Genomic DNA, 12,132 nt, shown 5'->3' on the forward strand with positions numbered 1-12,132 from the left:
ACCTTGAGGTTCAGTAGGGAGAACAGCAGGGTTTGGCTGAGGTATCCCTGTCCTTTGGTGCTCAACCTTCAGCCCCATCTCTTTATCTCCAAGGAAGTGGGAGGAGCGGCCTCAGCACCCCGTCAGCTGTGATGTCATCAAAGCCATTGCTGATGCCCTTACTATTCCTGTCATAGCCAAGTAAGCCTCCCTCCTTCATCTTTTAATTGTTTATGTCCTGCCTCATTTGAGAAGGGACTTGAGCTGGCATACAAAAAAATGAAATTAGACAGCATTCAAAAATGACCATAAGGGAAAAGAGAAAAAGGATGGGATGAAAAACGAAGGTGGGTGGGCGGCACCTGTGGCTCAGGGAGTAGGGTGCTTGCCTCATATACTGGAGGTGGTAGGTTTAAACCTGGCCCCGGCCAAAAAAAAAGAAAAAACTGCAAAGAAAAATGAAGACGGGAATGAGGCTGAAACGTGTTCTATGTTTAAGTGAGGCCAGTTTGCCTCTGGTAAGAGGCTGATGCAGGGGTGCAGTGGGCAGGCCTGGGGCATTGTGCTAGATGGGGTGGAGATAGAAGTGTTCAGGGCAGGGAGAGAGCATGTAAGTAGGTGGCCATTGAAGCAGGCCTAGGGGAAGATGATGTTGCACCCAGAGTTAGGTGTGCAGAGTGTAGGGAGCTATGTGAGGAGTGCCAGGCCAAAGCTCAAAGTGCCGTGGCTTGGGGAGCTTAGGCAGCTCACAGAAGCCCAGATGAAATTCTGGGCCACTACAGGAACCTAGTCTGGTCAGGTCCTTCTAGGTCCTAGTTTTCAGGTCCTGAAGATGAAGCTCAGAGACCACATCCAGTTGCCTCTGGGAAGTGAGGCTGTATAGGCACCTTAGGATAGCACAGAGCCTAAGGGAGCCTTAGAGTTGGGAACAGGGCAGCCTTGACAAAAGGCATGCCTGAATGGGGGGGATAAAGGGGAGGTAGGAACTGAGCAGGTAGGGTACTAGCCAGGCCCCACCTGGAGCAAAGAGTTTTGGGAGTGGCTTGAAGAGAGCAGGGCTACTTAAGACTGGATCCCCCTGTTGCTTCTGCTGCCATCTGAGGGCCCTCCCTGTCTACATGGCTGTCTCTGGACTGAGGCTGCCACCTGACCCCTGATGAAACACATGAGGGGGTCCTTGGAGCATCAGGGAGAAGGGAGGGGAAATAGTGACCTAACTGGGCCTTCTTCCTTCCTCTTGTGATCACCAAGGTGCCTCTTCCCTCTTTAGGGTTTTGACTCAGTCCTTAGTAGATAAGTTGGTGGCCCACTGAGCTTCAGAGTTTTCCTATGGCCCCAATACCCCAGTTATAGACCCATATCTTCAGATGTGGCCGAGCTTTAGACACTGTTTCAGATGAGGGGGGAGGAAAGTAAAGTTTCTGGAATACTATTAATGTGTCAACTAATAACTTTTATATGTGTTATCTTACTTAGTGCTCCCCACCTAATAATGGAGGTATGTGTCCTCTAATTTACTATGTGTCCTCTGATAGCCAAAGCTATACTGTTAATGAGTAGAAGATCTGGGATTTGCCTTTAACTGAAAATGCTGGTAGGTTCCATGATGGAGACATCCCTAATTCTGTTGCTTTTCAGCGGAGGATCTCATGATCACATCCAACAGTATTTGGACATAGAGGACTTTCGACAAGCTACGGCAGCCTCTTCAGTGATGGTGGCCCGAGCAGCCATGTGGAACCCATCTATTTTCCTCAAGGAGGGTCTACGGCCTCTGGAGGAGGTCATGCAGAAGTACATCAGATACGTATGTCTCTGCATTTCTTCAAAATAAACATTTCTCACTGTCTGCCACATTCCTGCAGAGAGCACTTTGTGTGAACCCCCCAGCTGCCAGCAGCTCCTGTTTTTCTTCTGCTTTTCTTTTTTTTTGGCTGGGGCTGGGTTTGAACCCGCCACCTCCGGCATATGGGACCGGCGCCCTACTCCTTGAGCCACAGGCGCCGCCCTCTTCTGCTTTTCTTTTTAGTACTTGTAGTGCAACATTGGGTCTTCACAGCCGTAGTGTGATGACAGAATGCTAGGACATGTGCCCTTACCATCTCCTCCTTTTAAAGCTTCTGGAGGAGTGGCGGTCAGAGCAAGGCTCTGGATGCAGGATGCTGTTGGGGCCCCAAACATAATATCTCTCTCTCTCATACCCCACATATACTCAACATGCATGCCCATAGGTTGGCACAGGAGTAGACACAGCCAGAAGGAGCCATAGAGACTGCTCAGCTTATTTGACTCATCAGTAAAAATCACTTCTAAACTTTTTCTGTTACTGGCTGGGATGGGGAACCTATAGCCTTCTGATTTCAAGATCATTCTTTTTTAATCACCAAAAGAGGCAAGAAAAGGTTCATCTTTCTCTGTTGAATCCCTTTTTTTTTTTTTTAAAGAGATGCCTCCAGCTTTATTTTTTTATTACTAAGAATTGCCTTGGCTATACAGGTTTTTTTTTTTTGCAGTTTTTGGCCAGAGCTGGGTTTGAACCTGCCACCTCTGGCCTATGGGGCTAGCGCCCTACCCCTTTGAGCCACAGGCGCCACCCTGCTGAATCCCTTTTAATAAAAGGATTTGTTCTGTAAAATTTGGATTCAGTCAAAAGGCTGCTCTATAGATTGAGGAAGGCTATAGTTTCCTTAAGGCCATAGGCTTCCCAGCCTATGAGTTAGGGAATAGCTTAACTTTAACCTTCTCCTGAGGGAATAGCTTTGTGTAAGACATTTTCTTTTCTTTGAGAGCTTGATGGTTGTACAGAGGGCATTTCCCTATAAAAGGAAATGATGAGTTCACTTGCCTTCTCTTTTTGACACAACCTAGTAACTCTGTGGGACTCTGTGATCAGACACACATGGCTATAGGCAGACAGTGAGTGGTCCTCAAATTTTTCAGTGAGTTGGGACTTGCCCATAGCAGACTTCCATCTAAGGTTCATACCTTCCTGGGGACTGCCTGTGCCCTCTCCAAGCCATGGCTCAGCTTGGGCAATTGTGGCTGCTCTAGTATACATATATGAGTGTTCCCATGGCTTGCACAGGATGGTAGGAAGCCCTGAGGCCTTTGTCCGGAACTGGGCTGCTCAACGCTGCAGTCCTCATATAGCCATTTTATCCTTGCTCTGAGTGTCCTGTTGGGCAGGTTTGTAACCACCAGCTTTCCAGTGGTTTGGGTCATCTAGAGGCAAGAGGAGCTTGCCTCAGCCCAGGTCAGCTGTCCAGCTTTTCTGGCCAGCTGACAAGTCTGTGGCAGAGAAGATGAGTTCAGTAGTACTGAGCTAGTTTACCGGGTGAAAGGTGATGTTATCAATCCTGCCCAGCATATCCCTTGGCGTTCCTCAAGAAGGGTGTGTTGTCACAGAGAAAGAGAGCAGCTTTCAAATGTAGATAGGGCTGCTTCTGGTCCAGCTGGGTGTCTTCTGTCCCGAACAACCTGAGTCAAGGCCCTGCTGCTGGCTGGAGTAGCACCTACTTATTTGTCACCTACTTACTTATCACCTACTTATCACACTTTGTCCTGAGTGTGCCATGGCACCTTCCCAGGCACTGAAGACAAAGGCCCAGGTGGAGGTACTAGAATAGTGTAGGGGACAAAGGGCAGAAGGGGATTCTGGAGGACTGCTGTTGTGTGGGCTTTCACTGGGTTTTGCTGGGCCTCCCTGAACATTCATTTCCCAGTCTTTGGAGTAGTGGTAACAGTCACACCTCACACTTATCTAGGTAAATAAAGTGACAAGTAACACACGCAGATATGCTTGGTAAGTGGTGATGTGCTTTACCCACATAGGGGAAGTTTGGAGAGATGTGGGAAGAGGCTGGGCACCGTGGCTCACGCCTATAATCCTAGCACTCTGGGGGGCCAAGGTGGGTGGATTGCCTGAGCTCATGGGATTGAGACCAGCCTGAGCAAGAATTGAGATCCCATCTCTAAAAATAGCTGGGTGTTGTGGTGGGTGTTGTGGTGGGCACATGCGCCCACCACAAGGAACACATGATAACTTGTGTTCCTTTCTTGGGCGAATCACTTGAGCCCAAGAGTTTGAGGTTGCTGTGAACTATGTCCTAATGGCACTCTACAAAGTAAGACTCTGTCTCAAAAAAAAAAAAAAAAGAAAAAGAAAAAGAAAAAAAAGATGTGGGAAGGGAAGGTATCCACCCTGTTGTAAGGAATGGAAGCACCTCACCCTGTCTTAGGGCTGGACCTGCCATTCCAGAATTTGGCATATTTCGCCTCTTCTGCCCTGGAGGTCCTCTGTGATAGTCTATAGTGGCTGAAGCAGGAGGGGGCTTCTGTACTCCTGGACCTCACTCAGGCTTTCTAGGAGAGTGTTCTCCTGAGGTGGGCCTCAGCTGTGAGCCTCGAGCTTCATATTGCTGGCTGCAAGAGTAGATGGCTAGGGTGGAGGTGGCTCTTTTTCTCAAGTCACATTGTCTTGACTGCGCACACGCCTCTGATGCCCCCCTGGATCCCCTTTCTCTGGCATCCAAGGATAGGTCAGGCTTTAGAACCTGCCTGGGTGGGCTACAGGTGGACTTATGGCAGTTCTTCTCTCAGGCAGTGCAGTATGACAACCACTACACCAATACCAAGTACTGCTTATGCCAGATGCTACGAGAACAGTTGGAGTCGCCCCAGGGAAGGTTGCTCCATGCTGCCCAGTCTTCCCAGGAAATTTGGTAAGAGGAGACATGGGCTGTCCATCTGTACTTGCAGATATTGCTCAGGCTTGATCTAGAGCCCTAAATTGACTCTTCTAGGGGGCCAGGGACACAGCTTCTGGACAGGGACATAGAGGAATTGAGTGATGGTACAGCTTTGTCTTACAGAATGAGATACTTTCAAAGCTTTGGAATGTTTCATCCCTGGATTGATTAACAGTAGAATAATTTTGGGACCTAGGGCACTAGGATGAAAGAATGCAAAGTATGGGCTTGAGATTTCCTTGGGAGGAAGGGGCTTTTCTATTCACAGACTTTTCACGTGATAAGCCACTGAGACTCAATGGTCAGGAGAGTTGGAGGCTGTGGAATGGATCCCTGGCCTGAGCCTGTGCCCAAAACCCATCACTCTGCAGTTTGAGAGGCCATCCCTTGGTCCTCTAGATCTGGTGCAGCTCCATCTCAGGCAGTTAATGCTTAAGGCCCTTCACCACCTGGCCTACTCCCAGTTCCCACAGCTTTCATACTTCCACACTGTGGTCATACTGGATCCTCTGCCTGACAGGCTCTCTGCCTCTCATGTTGGCTGTCTATATCTTCCCTCCAAAGAAACCTTTGTGAATCACTTTTGCCTTAAGGGATGCATCTTCTTGGGAGTGTTCCAGCCCTCAAGGTGCTTCCTAGATGTGAAAAACCTTGTTCTTTTATCTCTTCCAACCCCTGGCTTATGGCACTAGTTCTATCCCTGTCCCACATAGATTCACTTGCTTGACCCAGGTATCTTGTAAACTTGAGAGAAAAAGTATAACTCTGTAGCTCTGGGTGGTACCCATGATAACTTGTGTTCCTTTCTCCCTTGGGCCCACATAGGATACCTTATGAGCTTGGTCACTGTAGGTCAACTTAGTCATGGCTGGATGGGGATACCACCTATACAAATGGTGGAGGCAACCTTTAAATCTTTTTTTAACACAGCCCTGCCTCCCTACAGTGTCTATGTTCAGGGGTTCCCATTTACTTTTTTTTTTTTGCAGTTTTTGGCCAGGGCTGGGTTTGAACCCACCACCTCCGGCATATGGGGCTGGTGTCCTGCTCCTTTGAGCCACAGGCACCGCCCTCATTCACTTTTCATCTTCTAGTCTAGGGTGGTCCCATTGGTGGGCAGTAGGCACTCAATGATGGCCATACCTCGATGGTGTTTTGGTGTGTGTGGTGGGTCCCTGGGCTCCTGCAGTGCCATTGATGTTTCTAACAACATGCTTGTCCTGTTGTGCTTCACTTCCATAGTGAGGCCTTTGGCCTTGGTGCCTTCTATGAAGAGACCACACATCAGCTGGATGCCCGGCGGGCCAAGCTCTTAGCTAGGATGCCAGACGAGGAGGAGGAACCAGCTGAAGATGCCTCTGGTGTCATTAAGATGGCTGTCAGGTTTGACCGGTGGGTTTCTAGCTTAGGTTAGCCTCAGCTGGGGCCAAGGCCGGAGTCCTCAGTGTTTGACCAGGCCTGCAAGTTAGCTGCTATATGTGATTTATGTCAAGCTTAGAGACCACAGGTGTCCTTGATTTGAATACTTGCTTTGAATTTTTAGCATCCCAAAGAAAGGACTTTCAGGGAAGATAGTTCCTGAAAGCCCAGACGGTACAGTTGGGGGTGTGTATGCTGTCTCAAAGGTATCTGAATTCTACTTTTTCTCCCACCCATCTACTCCCCTCCCATAACTCAGGGTGGGCAGCCTTGTCTCATTCTGTCCCTGTAAGTCTGCTTTTTCCTGGGCCCTGCAGGGGCAGCAGGTCCTAGCCTTCCTTTGGCTGTGCAGCTTTTGCCCACACCTACTGCCCTCACCAGCCCTGGGGTGCCTTCTCTAGGCAGAAGTAGCCTCAGGCTGATTATTGCCTCAAATTGTGACTCAGCTTTGAATGGTTCCCTCATCCTTGTCCTCTTCCATCTGGGATCTGAGCCTCTCTCCAGTCCTCAGGCCCAGACCAGGAACCAATCTTGTCTGGCAAGGGTTTGGGGGTGGGGTGTGAAGATAGCTACTGGGCAAGTCATATGCCAGGGAGAGCTCCTGGTCGGAAGCAGGAATATGACCCCTCCTTTCCCTCCTCTGAAAGCAGAGTCAACTGTGTCCATGGCAGCAGCAGATGATCCTGACATTTGGCACATGTAATCAGTGGGCATTGAATTAGATCCCTGAGACTGTAGTCTGGTTCCCTTCATTCCCTACCCTCTCCACCCCTAACTCTACTGATCTTGTCTTGAGAGGCAAACTGGACCTTCCTTCCTGGCTGTTGAAAGCTCTTTTCTGAGCTGGACTTCAGAGTGCTGAAGCATGTCAAAGCCCATCTTCTTTTAGGTAGAACCTGGTCCCAAGCTGCTGGTAGGATAGGAATAGGAGCCTAGAAGAGTATGTATAAGAGCCTTAAGGTAGCAGCCTAGTGACTTAATTCTTTCAGTTCCTGGAGCTCCTATCAGAAACTGTGTAGAATCCTTGCTGTGGGGAGGGAGTGATAATGGTGGATGGTCCCTGACTGCTTCTCCTCCTTTCCCCAGGAGAGCATACACACCCCAGATCACCCCTAAGATGTGCCTGCTAGAGTGGTGCCGGAAGGAGAAGTTGGCACAGCCTGTGTATGAAACGGTGAGTTTATGGCTGTGGCCTGCCCTGCAGCCAGCCACAGTGCTCCCATGGCTGGTACCATCACTCTAGCACATCTACAGCTTACACCTTCAACTCCTGACGTCTGGGCTGGAGCCTGGCCTTGCCCTTCATAGGTGCATAGAGTTTGTTGGTGGCCAGTTCAGTTATTGACAGTCCTCTCTCTGACAGTGGCCTGTTGTTCCATTCTGGCAGACATGTCTTTGGATCAGGCCTCAGTCAACAGGGCAGAGAATTGGGCCTCAGACAGGAGCCCTGGTCTGGAAATTTTGAGATCATTTTGCTTCATTTCCTTTGGTCTCCATAGCCATGCCTTGGTTAGCTGCCCTGCCTTGCTTACGCTGCTCTGCCTCTTTCAGACTGGCCTTCTGGTCTTTGTGTCTGTCCTCTGCAGAGTGACTTTTCCAAAATAAACCTAACCTCTGTCTCCCTGACTGAAGTTATTAGCTCCCCAGTGCCTGTGGGATTAAGCCCTAGCACCTCAGCTTAGAGCACGAGACCCCCACATGCCTTGCTGTTTCAGGTCTCATGCACTCAGCCCAGTCACATCACCTGGCCCTTTGCCAGGGGGATCTTCTCTGCTGCTGTCTTTGTCCTCTGTCACCCCTTTGCCATCTGGTGAACTCCTCATTTTGGGGACCTGACCTATCCAGATGTCAGAAAGAGGAGGCAGCATAATCACATGCAGCTAAGGGCTCACTGGCCTTTTGCTTAGGTTCATGACAGAGCTCCAGACATATTTGATATCATTGTCTGTTTGTGTATCTGCCTTTCTTCTCTGGCAGACACACTAGGTATTTTTGCTTGGGAGGAACATGTAATGATACAGGTAGCCTTGATTTGACTTAGGGTGGAAATGCCAACCTATTTTTTGTTTGCCTTTGATTTGACCCCAGCAGGAAGGCTCATTCCTCTGGCTCTTGAGTACAATTATCCCTATTTCCTTTGCTCTTTCTCTACCAGGTTCAACGTCCTCTAGATCGCCTGTTCTGCTCTGTTGTCACTGTTGCTAAACAAAAGTACCAGTCCACCTTGTGGTAAGTTTCTTCATCAGAGGGCATGAGGCATGAGTGAATCCAGCATTGGCCTAGGAGGGCTGAGCAGTTGGTGTGCATGAGCAGTGGTGTCCCTGGATGATAACCCCTTACTCAATTTTGTCAGAATTTCTGCCAAGAGTGTAGAGAGTGAGGCCTCCCAACCTCTAGTCCTGCAACCTGCCCACCTGCCTCATTGCCCTTTGCCTCGTTTGCCTAGGGACAAGTCCAAGAAACTGGCGGAGCAGGCTGCAGCTATCGTCTGTCTGCGGAGCCAAGGCCTCCCTGAGGGTCGACTGGGTGAAGAGAGCCCCTCCTTGCACAAGCGCAAGAGGGAGGCCCCTGACCAAGACCCCGGGAGCCCTAAAGCTCAGGAGCCAACACTGTCTGGGGAGCTGTGCAAAAAGCCCTTTGTGGGCTTGACAAGTGGTGAAGAGATGCCCCTGGAAAGCCGATGACTACTGTGCCTGCCCTAGGCTCCCCTCCATGGGCTTGGCCCTAAGGTGGCTATGGGTGCCAGATCATGAACCAGGTGCCTCGGGACAATTTGCTGGACTGCCTGGCAGGAGTTAGAAGTCCTACCTTGGGCTATCAGCCTGGAGCATGGACCAGGGGGTATCCGTCTCCTGTGGGTCTGAGTGGCAGAGCTATATTCTCTTTGAAAATAGGAGCTTTGCAGGTGGTACTTCCCCAACCTCACATTGGTATAGTGCAATAAAGACACTTCCTACCTTCACCCATGGGTGGCTGCTTCAGCCCTGGGTATTCTCATATAGAGACATGTGTCCTGGAATAATTGTTCTACCCTCTATGTAGAGCTGGAGCTTCCTAAAGCATATTCCCTGCCCATCCTATGGTTCTGGTGGAGATGGAGGATGGAATTGGAGTATCACCTTTCAGGTTCACTGGACTTGAGCTGAGCCAGGCAGGTCCAAGAAGCCCATTCTTTTGATGATAAACCTGAGGTGCTGGACAAAAGTTGACTTTCCCAATAAGAGGGAATATAGAATCTGGGGAAAGGACTTGGGTATGTGGTGCTACAGTAAGGGATACCTGGGAGTGTTGGCCTGACTCCCAGAGTCTCCTTCAAGCCTGATAGCTGGAGCTCAGACCTGACCTGATGAGGTATTTGCCCTGGATGGGGGTTGAGGAGGCATTGGAGGCTGCTGATGACAGCAATTTGGCACCTTTAACAATTGCCAGGTCACACTACACAGCCCTCCCAGCCGCCACCCCCACCTTCCCCATCCCATTTGGGGCGGAAGGAAGTGGCAGATTCTCTTTAATTTCCTCCTGGTAGTGAGAAGCAAACAAACGGCTACCACATTTTATGGGGCCTCCCCCACTTACTGGGAGGGGCATTCTGACCAAAGGTCCCTGCCTGCCCTGCCCCTGCTTCCTCAGCTGTAAACATGCTGCTTTCCCTCCCTTTTTCCAGGCTCTTTGAAGGTGGAAGGGATTCCCCTGTGGGCCAAGGCCCTTTTCCCACATCTTCCCTGGGTCATTCTCACTGCTCTGTGGTCACTTGGCATGGGGTCAGGCTTGTGTGCCATGCTGGCCCTGCTGTCCTCTGAATCAAGCCCCTCCCTGCCACCCACCCTTACTCTTCTGTGTGCAGATAAAGATATTACCCTGCTAGCTGCTTCCCAGTGCCCGTTGCTGTTTGACTTTGGGGCAACTCTTAGTCCTCTCTGGCCCAAGGGCCCTCCTCTGAGAGCAAGATCAGCTGTCCTTGGCCTGCGTGAGGCAGGCTGAGGATAATAGACTAGCCTTGCAATAGGGTACTACATGGCTAATGCGGTCACTCCATGTCAGGCTGCCCTAACCAATTTTTCAGAAGGGGCTCCATCCAGGACAAAAACTGTGGCTTGGTTCAGTGTCAGTCACCAAGCTTTAGGCACAACTTATTTCTGATTTTTTCTTACTAAAACCGTCTATCAAAATGCCCCCTTTGCCTTTCCTCATTTTCCATCTGGGACTGGGAAGACAGAGAGATCCTAGTGGATCTCCCAGGCAGTGAGTCCTAAGATTTACCTCCCTGGTGGGACTGGGCTCTGATCTTAGGCTACTTCTACCACCAGTGTGGTTTCCCTGGAGAATCCCTCTGGCAGGGTCAGGTTCATTTCTGGGTCAGGGGAAGGAGAGGCAGGGATTGAGGTCTTCTGTTAATACAGAAGCTGAAGTGTGGGGAATCTGAGGACCCCAGGAAGCACTAGAAAGATGGTCCTTCGCAGGTGAGGCAGTGGGGCAGAACTGGTATGCGTTCCACGACAGTATATTTGGCAAAGATCTTGGTTGAATATGTTAATCTTCAAATGATGTCAGTTTAGCACATCTCCATGGTCTCAAAGTGACCTGCCCATGGCCTGGGACTAGCTGGGAGGGCCCATTTGGACCTGAAAACTCTGCCCACATTCTCCTCAGCATGTCTACTTTATTTTATTTTATTTTGAGACAGAGCCTCACTCAATCACCCTGGGTAAAGTGCCATGTCATCATCATAGCTCACAGCAACCTCAAACTCGTGAGCTCAAGGAGTCTTCCTGCCTCATTCTCCCAAGTTGCTGGGACTATAGGCACCTGCCCCAATGTCTGGCTAATTCTTCTATTTTTAGTAGAGACGGGGTCTCTCTCTTGCTCAGGCTGATCTCAAACTGAGCTCAAGAGATCCACCTGCCTTGGCCTCTGAAAGTGCTAAGATTACAGGTGTGATCCTAGCCAGCTTTAAATTAAGCCACCTAGATTCCCAAACCCCTCTCTGGGCTAATAGCCACAACACTTATTCGTCCATTCCAGTCAGCTTGATTGAGGACTTCCTCTTAGCTCATCACATTTGGGGACAAATGGTTTTGATATGAGCATGAGAGGGAGGGATGAGTAAGCTGGAGAGAGTGGCAGATCTCCCAAAGCCACAATAAGAAGCCTGGACTATGTGCAAAGAATTTCTTACACCTACACTCTTACACATTAAGGTCCTTCCAGGTGTAAGAGTGTAGGTATAAGAGTTCAGAACTCTTCCATGGCTCTATGAGACTGCCCCCTGGACTAAGTCCCAATTCCTCAGCCTGGCATATGAGGACAAAGTGCTGACTCTTGTCTTCTCAGCTCAGCACCCTGTGCTGATTTAGCAACTAACTTTCTGAGATGGTAGTTGACTGGTCTTATCCTCTCTACCCAGGTTTGGAGCTGCTCAAGAGCAGTACTTGAGTCACGTGGCCACTTTGGCATGGGGGTAGGGAAGGAGCAGACAAAGAATAAAAATCAAACGAGCTTAGGGTGGGGGAGATGTGTGGCATGAAGAGGAACTTTTCTAAATTCTGACTTTTCTCCAAGGCTCTTGTTTTCCCTAATGTGGAAGAAGGGACTGGGGTACACTGGGCTAAGCTGTATCATTTCATGGCTCAGAGGGCATAGCATAGCCTTTAACAGTGGGGGCTTAGGGCCAGACCTATGGCAGCTGATGAAAAAGATGGCTTCCTGTAATTCTTAGATCTAGTTGGTACTTAGAGGAGCGGGAGCGTGCAGAGACAGATGGGGTTGTCCACCCTAGGGTTCTATCTATTGCAGTGATCCTTTGGGCCTCCTGGCTTCACAGGGCTCTCAGAGGGCTACAGGCAGGCCCAGATAACTTGTAGCAGCTTTGGAACTGGCCTAAGGTAGAATTTTGGGGGGAAGCGCTGGTGGTAGCTGGGGAAAAGGTGTAGAAAGAATATGTATATTGATATGTATAGGTGAACTGGTCCCTTCACAGCCTGCAGAG

General features: G+C 49.7%; 1 protein-coding gene across 8 annotated transcripts in view; it reads left to right on the top strand.

Annotated features, from left to right (window-relative positions):
* DUS2 (dihydrouridine synthase 2) overlaps window positions 1-9,147 on the top strand; it is a 49,727-nt gene extending 40,580 nt beyond the window's left edge. For all 8 annotated transcript variants that reach the window (XM_053604428.1, XM_053604444.1, XM_053604411.1 and 5 more), the window contains 7 exons: window positions 94-180; window positions 1,618-1,786; window positions 4,579-4,700; window positions 5,970-6,119; window positions 7,233-7,320; window positions 8,302-8,375; window positions 8,593-9,147. In XM_053604428.1, coding sequence (XP_053460403.1) covers window positions 94-180; window positions 1,618-1,786; window positions 4,579-4,700; window positions 5,970-6,119; window positions 7,233-7,320; window positions 8,302-8,375; window positions 8,593-8,830 — 928 coding nt within the window. In that variant the 3' untranslated portion in view covers window positions 8,831-9,147. The remainder of the gene's footprint in view (window positions 1-93; window positions 181-1,617; window positions 1,787-4,578; window positions 4,701-5,969; window positions 6,120-7,232; window positions 7,321-8,301; window positions 8,376-8,592) is intronic.
* The last annotated feature ends 2,985 nt before the right edge of the window (window positions 9,148-12,132 follow it).

Source organism: Nycticebus coucang, chromosome 2 (assembly GCF_027406575.1).
Source record: "Nycticebus coucang isolate mNycCou1 chromosome 2, mNycCou1.pri, whole genome shotgun sequence".
NCBI classification, from domain to species: domain Eukaryota; kingdom Metazoa; phylum Chordata; class Mammalia; order Primates; family Lorisidae; genus Nycticebus; species Nycticebus coucang.